The following is a 13,425-nucleotide window of genomic DNA, read 5'->3' as shown; positions in this document are numbered from 1 at the left end:
GGCACACAGGAGCCCACCAACCAGTCACAAACACACACACATACACACACTCACACACACACACTCACACACACAATCGTACACTCATGTATGCACACACTGCTATGAGGAAGAAAGACAAAGGTAAATGAACAAGTTTCTTATTACCTCAGAAGAACCATATAACCAGGTATGGCTGCTAGTGAATAGATGAAACTGCCAATTACTGCCGTGATGAAAAAGTACTGTAGCTTTATAGTACAATCAGGGCCTTTGTTACACAGCCCAAGGACTGCAGATGAGTTTCCTGAAGACTGAATGCAGCTGCAATTTTGAAACACCTGTGAAAAGAAAAACACAAAAGAAAATCAAAATGAAACAAACCAAAAACAATGTCCTATTTACAGAAGAAAACTATTGGGTATAAATGTTCAGTATTTGCTACATAGCCAATTAGAGAAAACTGGAACGTGTTGAGGACAATGGTACGACTCAAAGAAGGAACCCTGATCTATCAAGAATGAGATGGAGCATGAATACCATTAAATGATCACTAACTAAGTAAAATGGAGGTTGTTTTCCCCTTTATTAACATCTCTGTTTTGGCATTTGAGAATTTTATTTTAAAATATAAAGGGGGAGATTTTTTTTAAAGAATTGGTATTTTTTTCTAAATACATAAAGTAAATTTACAAAAATTCAATTATCCTGAATGCACACTTATTTGCTTTTTTTCTTTATTTTTCGTGTGTGTGTGTGTGTGTGTGTGCATGCATTTATGTATGTGCATGCCTATGTATGTGTGTGTATATGGGTGGACATGACTATCCATGGCATCAGTATAGATGTCAGGGATAAGTTGTGGGAGTTAGTTCTCTTCTCTCATATGGGGCCCCAGGATGTAGCTCTGGTGGTATTGTTTGGTGACAAATATCTTTACCCCCTGAACCAACTTTCTAACCTGCACACACTTTTTTACAAAAGTAAACAAATACTGTTTTGTTTTGGCCCGGTACTAAGTACAAAAACAAAATGTGTTTCAGAATGGTGATGGATTACTAACAAGTTACATGCTTACTAATGAAGTCCCCAAGAAAAAAGTTTTTTTAAAGAATAAAGTTGATTCTTTTTTTGAATTATGTTTCTGGGAATGATTAAGAATCAGAATTTATATTTTATTTTGACTACCAACCAGCTCTGTAAGTATTATAAGATGTTTAAGTCAAGGAAAAATATTTAAATCTTCATCTCCTGAGCTATAATGATGTGGGCTGGGGAGATGGTACAGTCTGTAAAGTCGTGTACAGGCAAGAGGACCTGAGTTCAGATCCCCAGCACACATGTGAAAGATGCATGTGTAGAGAAAGTGCTCACAACACTGGTGCTCTAAAGGACAAAACAGGTGACTCTCTGGGGCTCACTTGTCAGGCAGCCTAACAGAATCAGCAAATTCCAGTCCGAGTTAATGGGACCTGAGATTCCACACCAGAGGTTGTCTTCTGACCTCCATATGCACATTCACCTACACACACACACACACACACACACACACACACACACACACACACACACACACACAGTGCAGGAGGTCCTTCTGTCTATCTGTTGCTTTTATTGTTTAATGAATAAAGAAAATGTCTTGGCCTGTTGATAGAGCAGAGTTTAATTAGGTAGGCAGGGAAAAATGGACTGAATGCTGGAAGAAAAAAGGCAGAGAGAGAGGCCATGGAGTTGCTGAGGAAGATAGATATGCTGAAACTTTGCTGGTAGGCCACAACCTCGTGACAATATACAGATTAGCCAATAAGAAACTAGAGCTAATGGGCCAAGCAGTGTTTTAATTAATATAGTTTCTGTATGGTCAATTTGGTTCTGGGAGACTGGGATGAACAAGCAGCCTCAATCCTCCAACAGATTGGTGCCAACGTGGATAACTTCATGTTAAATAGGGGAACAGGCTGCTTTTCATCCTACCCAGCCATCTGGCTAGCTTTACCTGAAATAATTACATGGAAACTGTATTCATTTAAACACTGTCTGGCCCATTATTTCTAGCCTCATATTGGCTAACTCTCACATCTTAATTACCCCATTTCTATTAATGTGTATTGCCACTTGACTGTGGCTTACTGCCATAAGTCTAACCAGTGTCTATCTTGGAGAGGAGAGCCATGGCATCTGCTGCACTGCCTTCTTCCTCCCAGCATTCTGTTCTGTCTACTCCACCCAACTAAGGGCAGCTTCTTTAACCAATGAAAGTAACACATAGATAGAAGATCCTCTTACACCAGCTTCACAAAAGAACAGAGTTAAGCATAGTTTGGTAGCAGCAATTTCTAGGGTGGGCTCCATTTTCTAGAAAGAAGAAGAGGCATGGCTCCTTTGAGAGAGAATTTCTTGATTCTGCAGTAGCAAATGAAAAAAAGCCATGCCATTTTAAAATACAGTCTTTCTGGGACCTGCTGCATTATGACCTCTGGTGCTTTCAGGAGACCACAGAAAGGGGGAAATGGTGTGGGAGATCCTTCTGTCTATGTGTTGCTTTTATTGGTTAATGAATAAAGAAACTGCCTTTGCCTGTAAATAGGACAAAACTTAGGTAGGCGGGGAAAACTGGACTGAATGCTGGGAGAAGGAAGAGGGAGAGAGAGATACCATTGAACTAGTGCCAGATAGAGATGTGCGGAAATTTTGCTGGCAGGCCATGATCTCATGGAAATATACACATTAATAAATGTGTTACATTGATGTAAGAGTTAGCCAATAAGAATCTAGAGCTAATGTGCCAAGCAGTGTTTTAATTGATATAGTTTCTGTGTCATTATTTTGGTTATGGGTGGCCACGGCAACCAAACGACCTCACTCCTCCAACACACACACACGCACACACACACACACACACACACACACACACACACAACTGCCATAAATAAATAAATAAATAAATAAATAAATAAATAAATAAATAAATAAATAAATAAAGTAGGTTTGCAATATGAAAAAATAAGTTTTCTGCCTGTCTCAACTGTACAACTTGTTTGAGTCTGGTTTGACTTCATAAGTCTCTATCACATAAAAGGTCAGACTTTGTCCAAAGCATTTTAAAGTTTTAATTTTAGTGTTTATGTGTGTGCTTCTGTATCTCTGTGTATTAAACCAGGTGCATGTGATCCCAGAGGAAGGTCAGATTGAGTGTCAGATAACCTGGAGCTGGATTGTGAGCTGTTCCTGTTGGTGCTAGGAACCAAACAAGTTTACTGAATGAGCAGCAAGTGTTCTTACTGCTAAGTTAGCTCTACCACACATTATGAGGATTTTAACACTAATAATTTGAAAAATGGTCTCAATTGCTTTTAAATTACAAAATAAGTTTCAGACTCTGTCAAGGCTTTACATAACGTCTGGAGCTGTAAGGTCAAATATGCATATAAAAGTACAGTCAGTTGTTCACAAAATATTCATACTATATTAAGCGTAAACTAATTTTCGCCTTTTAGAAGATGTAGGCTTAGATCATAGCACATATTAATGCAGTGAACAAAACATCAGCCTCCAACACTGAAAAGATGTTTACCATGTTAATTCCTGTTCCAACAGATTTCTCACAGCCTGCAAGGCAGGCTGACATGTATGCTATTCCATTGTCTCCACACACTGGATCCCATGTTTTGGTTAAACAATTACACCTCGTGTTGCAGTTAGCAAGAATCTTATTCTCCACATATAATGGCTGCTGAATTCTGAAATGATTTAAAATAATGTTACGGATAGTGAAGAACCAACATGTTATTTATCTTCTTCTCTTATCTCAGCCTGTGTGTGTGCAAACATAGAAAATGAAACAGGATGAATCAGTAAATTTTCAAAAAATGTTTTCAATAATACCAAAGTAAAATTATACATAGTAACTCCATCTCCAGTCATGATGACTTCACACAAGGTTTGAGTGAAAGGATTTAAACTCAGCCTCTAAAATCCCACGTTACCCCTTTTCAAACCCATTATAAAATTTGGGGCAGGTGCTTTCTATTACAGAAGAGCAAGTCTTACTACTCAAGCCACTGTTTTGGAGGGTTTAATGAAGCATCTATTTTATAAATGGAAATTGCTAATTTTGCTCAAGCTAGTCCTTTTTCATTTTTTTCCCACTGTGCAAATAAATAACATTAAAATCTTCAGTTTTACCTGTAATAGTACAGGATTTTCTTAGATGGTAGATAATTAATGTTTATTTTTGAAGTAATTGAAAACACAGCTATGTAGGTGACTTGTGTGCCAATGAAATAGTCCAGAGATCACAAATTGATATTTGGGTGTTTTCTGTTTTTGTTTTGGAGGAGGAGATGAATTGTGTTTCTTTCCCTCCACCCCATTTCTCTCTCCTCCCATCCTGAGTCTCTCTCTCTCTCTCTCTCTCTCTCTCTCTCTCTCTTGTGTTTTTTTTGTTTTGTGTGTGTGTGTTTGTGTGTATATGTATGTAAGCACATGTACAACAGCATGCATGTGAAGAGCAGAAGATTAACTTCTATCTTTGTAGATGTAGAGTCCTCTGCTGCTCACTGATGCACATGCCAAACTAGCAGGCCTATGCACTTTCCCATGTCAAGCTGTACATGCATTCTGGGGATCTGAACTCAGGTCCTTCTGCCTGTTTAAGTTGTATCCACAGAACCTTGAAAGGAATCCTCACGTATATATTTTATTTCATTTTAACTGATTGGATGATTATATAACTCTACCCTTAACTTAGATTTACATTTCCTATGCTAATACAGAACATGACCTGGTAATCCTTAAAATACAAAGTCTAAGACTGTAGTAATAGGAGCGGCGGGGCTGCATCCCCGGCACCCGGCCGCCCCCACCGGCTAGCTTATGCCCAAAGTAACAACACACAAACTGTATTTTTTTAAACACTGCTTGGCCCATTTCTATCTAGTCTCTTCTAGGCTAATTACCACATCTGGACTAGCTCATATCTAATATCGTTTGTAGCATCCCAAGGTGCGCTTACCGGGAAGATTCTAGCCTAGGTCCATCCTGAGTCGGAGCTTCATCGCATGTGTCTGCCCAGGGGCTGGGAGCATGGCGTCTCTCTCCAGACAGCAGAGCTGTCGAGTCTCTGAGCTCACTTCCTCTTCCTCCCAGCATTCTGTTCTGTTTACTCCACCCACCTATTTTCTAAGCTATGAGCCCAAGCAGTTTGTTTATTACTTAACCAATGAAATCAACAGATTGATATATGACACTCCCACATCATAAGACAACAAAGTATATGAGATATAATTATAACGGTGATATAAATAAATATGTGCATGCATTGACTTACCATGTATTAAACTCAACTGTGCTAAATTTGTGCCCATTGTAGAAACTTATGAAGGTCGGGGGCAAAATAGCCCGACGTTGGACGCCAAAATGTACCGGCGTAAACGAATGCAGACAGATTGTAAAAAAAATATATATATATAGCTTTAATGGTGAAATAGACTTACAGAACCACCGTTCCTGTGGAGACCAGGAAAGTAGAAGAAGCAGCTGGGAGCACGCTCAGCAAATTTATAGGCAAACATTAGCCCGAGGTGAACATGACCCCTTAGGGGCGGGACTTATCCCTACATCTCCCCTTTTTGTCTAAATAAGACAGAACTAAACCAAATACAACTATATACAATAATAACAAATAATAAATATAACAAACAGTATTGAAAACAAAAGTTTTGCTAAACATTCTATCTCAAGGAGTATAAATAATGTAGAGAGTAACTACAATTATATAATCTTCTACTCCGTCAAAGATCTGAGAAGGGAAAAAATATTACTTAACAAACGAGATATATCCAAAATGTGCAACAATTGACAGAGACAACTGACTACCTGGGCAATCACCCAAAGTCTCTTTTGCAATGTTGAGTCAACCAACTTTGGCTAAGGCCTAACATAACTGACATATCATTATTAAAGGCAAGGAACTTTTCAAAACTATCTTACCCTGTCTTGGCAGGATATGACAGTCCTGTTTTATCCATTGATGCACACTCTGTATCTGTGTCAGTGGTTGAGGTATGGACATTTCTTTGCCCAAAGGCCAGTTCTGCCAAATAGAAAGGCTCCAGGTGGAGTGTGTTTGGTGCTCAACATTCTTTCGGGAATAGATCAGTGTTGCCAGAAGCAATTGTGTCTCACTATCACAAAACTCTGAGTTAGATTAAAGGCCATTTTCTACAGCTCTTTAAAGAGGTTGAAGATTATCTATCTATACTAAGTATAATCTCTGTATATCTAGAGAACCTGATTAGTCTGATTATAAATGACAAACTTAGATGACTATTTATCTATATAATTCTCAATATCTATCTAACTTAAAGACTAAGACAATAAACAACTGGGTAACAAATGAGGATAATGACCTCCAAATATAAACACTGTACAATTATACATTGCAATATGGTATATATATATATATATATATATATATATATATATCAATACACAAACATTATATAAGTATCTTAATCAGAGGTAGAAATGTACACTGCAATATGGTAAATATATACAATATAAATTTATCAATACAATATATGTCAATACACAAAAAATGTTTTAAATAGAGATAGAAACATGCATGCATACAATAGTCAATATAATTTAACTTTGTATTAATATAGAAGAATCGATACCAATATATTTGTCTAAAAGCAGTAACTCACAATTATAAATCTATTATCCCATCATTCCCTTTTTTTTTCAAAATGATCCCTGAGCTTATAAAATTCCTCCCCCAACCTCCCAACCCCTAAATGATGTCCCTAAACCCAGGGGTAAACTTTACTGGGAGAGGGGACGTCGTCCTCTAGAATTACTTCCAGCTGTCATGGGGGCAACGTTCTTTCTGGGGGATCCTGTGAAAGTAAAATGATGGTTAAATTACAAGATCAATGTCTTTTAAAATTGCAAATAGTCTCTGAGTATTTTGTGCAGGTCTGGCCAGAATGTTGTACATGATGTCCACCATTTCAGCTAACCAAGTTGGGATTGTCTTGTGCAGCTGGTATCCAAAACAGGTCTTGTAGTAGCTCTATCAGTATCATGACGTCATATCAACCAGGTAGAGTTGTTGTTGTGGGGCCCCATCTTCTTCCTGGAAACTTCAAATGTCACTTTAGGAAAAACTCATTGCTCATTGTGAAAAACTTAAACATTAATCATATAGACATACATATATATATTCAATGAAAGGCATGATAGATATATTCAATGAAAAGTATGATAGATATGAAGAAAAGCAAAGATGCTTTCTAAACTCATATTTCTTTCTGTCCCATATCATGGCTCTTGACATGAGACAGAAACTCCAGAAACTCTGGGTTTTTCTCTTACTAACAGGCTTGGAATTGGAGAGGGACTGCGCCAGAGTCCAACTTCAAAACCAGCTCTATATATTTATAAAGAAATGTTTAATAAGACATATATATAAATTAATACTTACAAAATGTGTCCATCCATCAGTAATTAAATATTCAGGGTCCCTCAATTTCTTTGAAGATGAGTATTTTCCTGTGAAGATAAGAAAAGAACCCTGCCTCCAACCTATCTGTATTTCTTACCATCAGTATGTTCACCATCCTTATGAAAGAATTGTTATTTATCTTTTCCAAGTGGCTTCTCTTCTTCAAACCAAACCTTTATTAATTTTGATGGTATCCACAATTTTTCCTCACCTGTGGAGAAAACAGCAAAACCACTTCCCCAATGTAGCACATCTCCTGGCTTCCATTGTGAGGTCAGCACATCCTTGAAATAAACTGGTTGATTTAGTTCAATAGACTTTTCCATTATCCAATGTCTTTCTGCAGCCGTTGTTCCCTTCTCATTAGCACTGAGAAAATTCAAGGTTAACAAAGCATTATGTAACCTATTTCTGGGGGTGTTTTCCACCCCTTTCTGTTTGTTCAACATATCCTTTATAGTTTGATTTGATCTTTCTATGACTGCTTGACCTGTAGGATTGTATGGTATACCTGTAACATGCTTGATATTGTAATAATCAAAAAAACGTTTCATTTTCCTAGAAACATAACCAGGACCATTGTCCGTCTTTATTTGTGTAGGTATACCCATAATAGCCAAGACTTCTAATAAATGAGTGATTACTGAATCAGTTTTTTCTGAACTTAAAGCAGTTGCCCACTGAAAGCCTGAATAAGTGTCAATGGTGTGATGAACATATTTTAATTTGCCAAATTCTGCAAAGTGGAAGACATCCATCTGCCAGATTTCATTCCTTTGGGTGCCCTTTGGATTAGCCCCTGTAGGCAGTGGGGTTTGGTTATAGAAAGAGCAAGTAGGGCATTTCTTTACAATCTCCTTAGCTTGTTGCCATGTAATTGAAAATTCTTTCTTCAAACCTTTGCTATTAACATGATGTTTTTTATGAAATTCAGAGGCTTGTAGCACACTGCCAATCAATAATTGACCAATTTCTGCATTACCTTGTGCTAGAGGACCTGGCAGACCCGTATGGGATCAGATGTGTGTTATGTACATAGGGCAAAGCCTGTTCCTGATCAAATCTTGAACCCGGAGAAACAATGAGGTTAATTCTGTATCATCATGTATAAATTCAGAAGTTTCAATATGTAAAATAACTCTTTCTGCATATTGTGAATCGGTAACTATATTAATAGGTTCTTTAAAATCCCTTAGCACCATAAGAATGGCATATAATTCCACCTTCTGGACAGAATTATACGGACTTTGTTCCACCTTACCCAAGTCTTCTGATTTGTAACCTGCCTTCCCTGATTTATTGGCATCAGTATAGAATGTACGGGCTCCAGTTATTGGAGCATCACGGATGATTCGAGGAAGAATCCAAGAAGTTCTCTTTATGAAGTTAAGCCTCTTGCTTTTTGGATAGTTGTTATTAATGTCTCCCAAAAAAATTAGAACAAGCTTTTTGCCATGGTTCATTATCTTCCCATAATTTCTTTAGTTCATCAGCAGTGAAAGGCACTATAATTTCTGCTGGGTCTATGCCTGCTAGTTGACGAAGTCTTGGCTTGCCTTTTATAATTAACTCAGAGACTTTCTCCACATAAGTTTTCAGTTTCTTACTTGGTTTATGTGGTAAATAGATCCATTCCAAAATAATATCATCTCTCTGCATTAAAATTCCTGTAGGAGAAAGTTTTGATGGTAGTATGACGAGAATACAATCGAGCTCTGGATTCACCCTGTCCACATGTGCCTGTTGTAATTTTTCCTCAATCATTGTCAGTTCCTTTTCTGCTTCAGCTGTTAATTCTCTGGGACTGTTTAAATCTTTATCACCATCCAAGGTTTTGTTCAAATGAATTATTAGATCAGGTGTTATTCCAATAGCTGGTTGTAGACTGAAAATATCTCCTAACAGTCTTTGAAAGTCATTAAGAGTCCTTAGGTGATCTCTCCTAATTTGTCCTTTCTGTGTCTTAATTTTTTGCAAACCTATTTTATAACCTAAATAATTAACAGAATCTCCCTTCTGAATCTTTTCAGGAGCGATTTGCAATCCCCATTTAGGTAAAAGTATCTTTATTTCTTCAGTCTGTTCAAGGTATCCATGTTTGAATCAGATAACAAGATGTCGTCCATGTAATGGTATACTATAGATTTGGGAAATTTCTTGCTTATTATTTGCAATGGTTGGTTCACAAAATATTGGCACAGGGAGGGGCTATTTAACATACCCTGGGGGAGAACAGTCCAGTGGTACCTCCTCGAAGGTTGAGAATTGTTATAAGTAGGCACTGTGAAGGCAAATTTTTCTCTATCTTCTTTTTGCAAAGGTATAGTGAAAAAACAATCCTTTAAATCAATAACTATGAGAGGCCATCCTTTTGGTAATAAAGAGGGCAAAGGAATTCCAGATTGCAGAGTGCCCATAGGTTGAATAACTTTGTTGATGGCCCTGAGATCTGTCACCATTCTCCATTTACCTGATTTTTTCTTAACCACAAATACAAGAGAATTCCGAGGGCTGGTAGATTCTTCTATATGTCCAGCATCTAGTTGCTCTTGTACCAGCTGTTCTAAAGCCTGTAACTTTTCCTCAGCTAAAGGCCATTGCTTTGTCCATATTGGTTTCTCAGTCAGCCATTTTAGAGGCAAGGCTGTTGGTATCTCTGAAGGGACATCAATTGCTTGTTCTTGTACAGCCCAAATGGCCGGTTTTCACCGTTTGTAATATCTTTTAATATTACTCTCGGAAATATAGGCTCTAGAAGTAGCAGGAACGTTAATTTCAGTATTCCATTGTTGTAATAGGTCATGACCCCATAAATTCATTGCAATATTGGCTACATATGGCTTTAATTTTCTTATTTGTCCCTCTGGCCCTATACATTCAACCCATCTCGTGCTCTGCCTTACTCGAGATAGGGTTCCAATTCCCAGGAGCTGAACATTTACATTCTGAAGAGGCCAATACGGATGCCAAGATTCTGGGGTAATGATACTTACATCAGCACCTGTGTCCAGCAGGCCAGTAATAAAAATGCCATTTACACACACTCTCAGTTTAGGTCTTTGATCATTTATAGAAGTTTGCCAAAACACACGTAACTTATCTTTCTGATCATTATTGCTTGTAACAGTAGGTATGGGGCTTCCTAATTGTCCTGATGAGGCACGTTCTCTGCAGAAACTGGAAATGACTGAACCATGTTTGCCATGGGGGCCTGTGAGGCCCCCCCTCTCATGTTTCCCGACTGTATCAGGTTGCCTTGTCTATCTCTTGTAGACCTGCATTCATTCGTCCAATGTCTGCCTTTTCCACATCTTCTACAAAAACCTGAAGGCTGAGTCCTCCTATTTCTGTTATTTCTAGAAGATGCATTATTATTATTATTTCTGAAAGATGCATTATTATTATTATTATTATTTCTGAAAATCCGTTGTCTACAATTCCTTTTCATATGACCCATTTTGCCACAATTAAAACATTTGGTATTCTGGTGTCTCCTTTTACCATTGGAAATTGCTTCTTCTACACATGCTTCAGTGCCATAATCAAATGTATCAACATTGAGTGTATGCAAGACCCATTCTTCCAAGGGCACTGATCTGAGCTTTAAGGGCCCCAAAATCCTTTTGCATTCCACATTTGCATTTTCATAAGCCAAACACTCAATCATTATACGTCTTGCTTCTGGGTCAGATATCCCTATTTGTACAGCCTTAGTTAATCTTTGTAAAAAGTCACTAAAGGGTTCTCTCTGACCCTGTTTAACTCTGACAAATGATTCCGTTCTCTGTCCTGGGTCTTGTACCCTGTCCCAAGCCCTTAAGGCTGCTGTAGTACACATGGAGAGTGTGTTTTCACCCAAATTAGCTTTTTCCTGAGGGTCGGAAAAGAGCCCTTCACCTAGAATTTTATCTAGGGAAATGTCAATTCCCTTTGCTTTTTCCTGCTGTTCTAAGAGTTTAGCCTCTTGCCTGAATAAGCATTTCCATTTCAATTGCGGTCCACTCCCAAGTACTGCAGTGCTCAGCTAGAGCCAGTTCGAGGGGGTTGCTCTGCTTGTCGTGGCCTAAGATCTTAGCATCTCTTTAACAAAAGAGGCTTGCATCCCAAAAGTCATGACAGCCTGTTTTATTTCCTTGAGATCATTCATACGGACAGGCTCCCATGTATCCTCCTTGATGACCCTAGGGTTTCTGGAACCAATCACCTTCTCTGTTGTTATTACTGGAAAGGCAGGTAGAGCTGTAGGTAGAGCTTTGTGGAAATTGTCCCAGAGAGATTTACCCACAGATGTAGTTAAAATTTGCCTTTCTACCCTTTGCTCTTCTTCATCAGAATTTAGAAATTCCTCAATCTTTTCAATTCTATTCACCATTGCCTTCTGCAATGTCTGAATTTTTTGTTCAGAATTATGTTCCAAAGACTTCACTGCGGATTCTAAAGTATGAAGTTTGTCTGTTAGAGATAACATCTCATCTTTGGACATAATTTTTATGGCATAAACCGTGCCTTCTTGTATTGACAATCTTTCCGTCAATCTGTCATAAGCTTTAGACAAAATCCGATTGTCACATTCAGCCGTTTTGATTCTCTCAGTTAATGTTTCATTTCCTACAGAAAGGGACTGAAGCTTACAATCGAAATCAGCTGTTCCCTCTTCCATAGTAATGAATTTCTCCTTAACGTCAGCCTGGAGAACTTCAAACTGATTCTTGAAAAGAGCGTTCAATCTCTGCCTTAAGAATCCTGGATTTGTCTCGTAAAGACTTTATCATATTTCTATTATCAAACCATTTAGTGCCAATGAAAACTACGAATCCCAGAAGGATCCATAGATGTGGGGTGATAGACACCTCTTGTAAAATCTCCCACTTGGTACAATTAAAAAAACTGTTAAATTCTTGAATACTAACGTGTTCAGACATTTTATTTATAAAAGAAAAATTTTTTACCTGCAATGATCGGTTCCTGCCTGTGGTGGCCTCTGTGTTTTTGGAGCCTGTCCTAGAACTATCTCTTGTAGACCAGGCTGGCCTCGAACTCACAGAGATCCACCTGTCTCTGCCTCCCAAGTGCTGGGATTAAAGGCGTGCACTACCACTGCCTGGCCTGCCTCAAACTCACAGAGATCCACCTGCCTCTGCTTCCCAAGTGCTGGGATTAAAGGCGTGTGCCACCACCGCCTGGCCGGCCTTGAACTCACAGAGATCCACCTGCCTCTGCCTCCCAAGTGCTGGTGCCACCACCGCCTGGCCAAGTCACTTTGTATCAGACCAAATCTGCCGCTGTGGCAGCGTTTGTTGCAAAACCAAAGGTACTTGAGCTTCTGCTAATTCAGGCAGTGGGGTTCGGCTGCAAACTTAGCCAAGACAGGCAGAATGGGCCTGTGTGGCCGAGTGTGTCTTGGACTCGGCACTGGGGCCGGAGTCAGGAACTAAAAAACAGCACCCGGGAGGATGCTGTGTTAGCTAGCGGGCTACCCGCTTGAGTTGGGGACAAAATAGCCCGACGTTGGATGCCAAAATGTAATGGCGTAAACGAATGCAGACAGGTTGTAAAAATATATACATACAGCTTTAATGGCGAAATAGACTTACAGAACCACCGTTCCCGCAGAGACCAGAAAAACAGAAGAAGCAGCTGGGAGCATGCTCACCAAATTTATAAGCAAACATTAGCCCCAGGCAAACACGCCCCCTTAGGGGCGGGACTTATCCCTACATCTTGGCCTGTATATTTGAGTTTTAAAACTATCTGTTGTTATACTAAACTTTTAAAGTGATCTGTAGTATAAAATACATGGATAATTTAGGCTAGAAAGATCTAGTTTATTTTCTTCATTATACTTTAAAGCAGACTAGGATATCATTATGACAACCACTCATATATATACAGGATTATAAATTCACTCATTGCTATTCCATAGGCATCTTTAATAG

At 38.6% G+C, this 13,425-nt stretch overlaps 2 protein-coding genes across 3 annotated transcripts in view; one reads left to right on the top strand and one right to left on the bottom strand.

Annotated features, from left to right (window-relative positions):
- Slco1b3 (solute carrier organic anion transporter family member 1B3) overlaps positions 1–13,425 on the top strand; it is a 1,042,880-nt gene that overhangs the window by 173,655 nt on the left and 855,800 nt on the right. The window lies entirely within an intron of this gene.
- Positions 1–13,425, bottom strand: part of LOC142855849 (solute carrier organic anion transporter family member 1A5-like) — a 76,156-nt gene that overhangs the window by 9,243 nt on the left and 53,488 nt on the right. For both annotated transcript variants that reach the window (XM_075982374.1, XM_075982375.1), the window contains exons 12-13: positions 3,554–3,719; positions 148–320 (exon numbers count right to left, since the gene is read on the bottom strand). In XM_075982374.1, coding sequence (XP_075838489.1) covers positions 148–320; positions 3,554–3,719 — 339 coding nt within the window. The remainder of the gene's footprint in view (positions 1–147; positions 321–3,553; positions 3,720–13,425) is intronic.

Source organism: Microtus pennsylvanicus, chromosome 8 (genome assembly GCF_037038515.1).
Source record: "Microtus pennsylvanicus isolate mMicPen1 chromosome 8, mMicPen1.hap1, whole genome shotgun sequence".
Classification (NCBI taxonomy): domain Eukaryota; kingdom Metazoa; phylum Chordata; class Mammalia; order Rodentia; family Cricetidae; genus Microtus; species Microtus pennsylvanicus.
The sequence above is the reverse complement of the archived record's forward strand: the minus strand, read 5'-3'. Positions and strand labels throughout refer to the sequence as shown.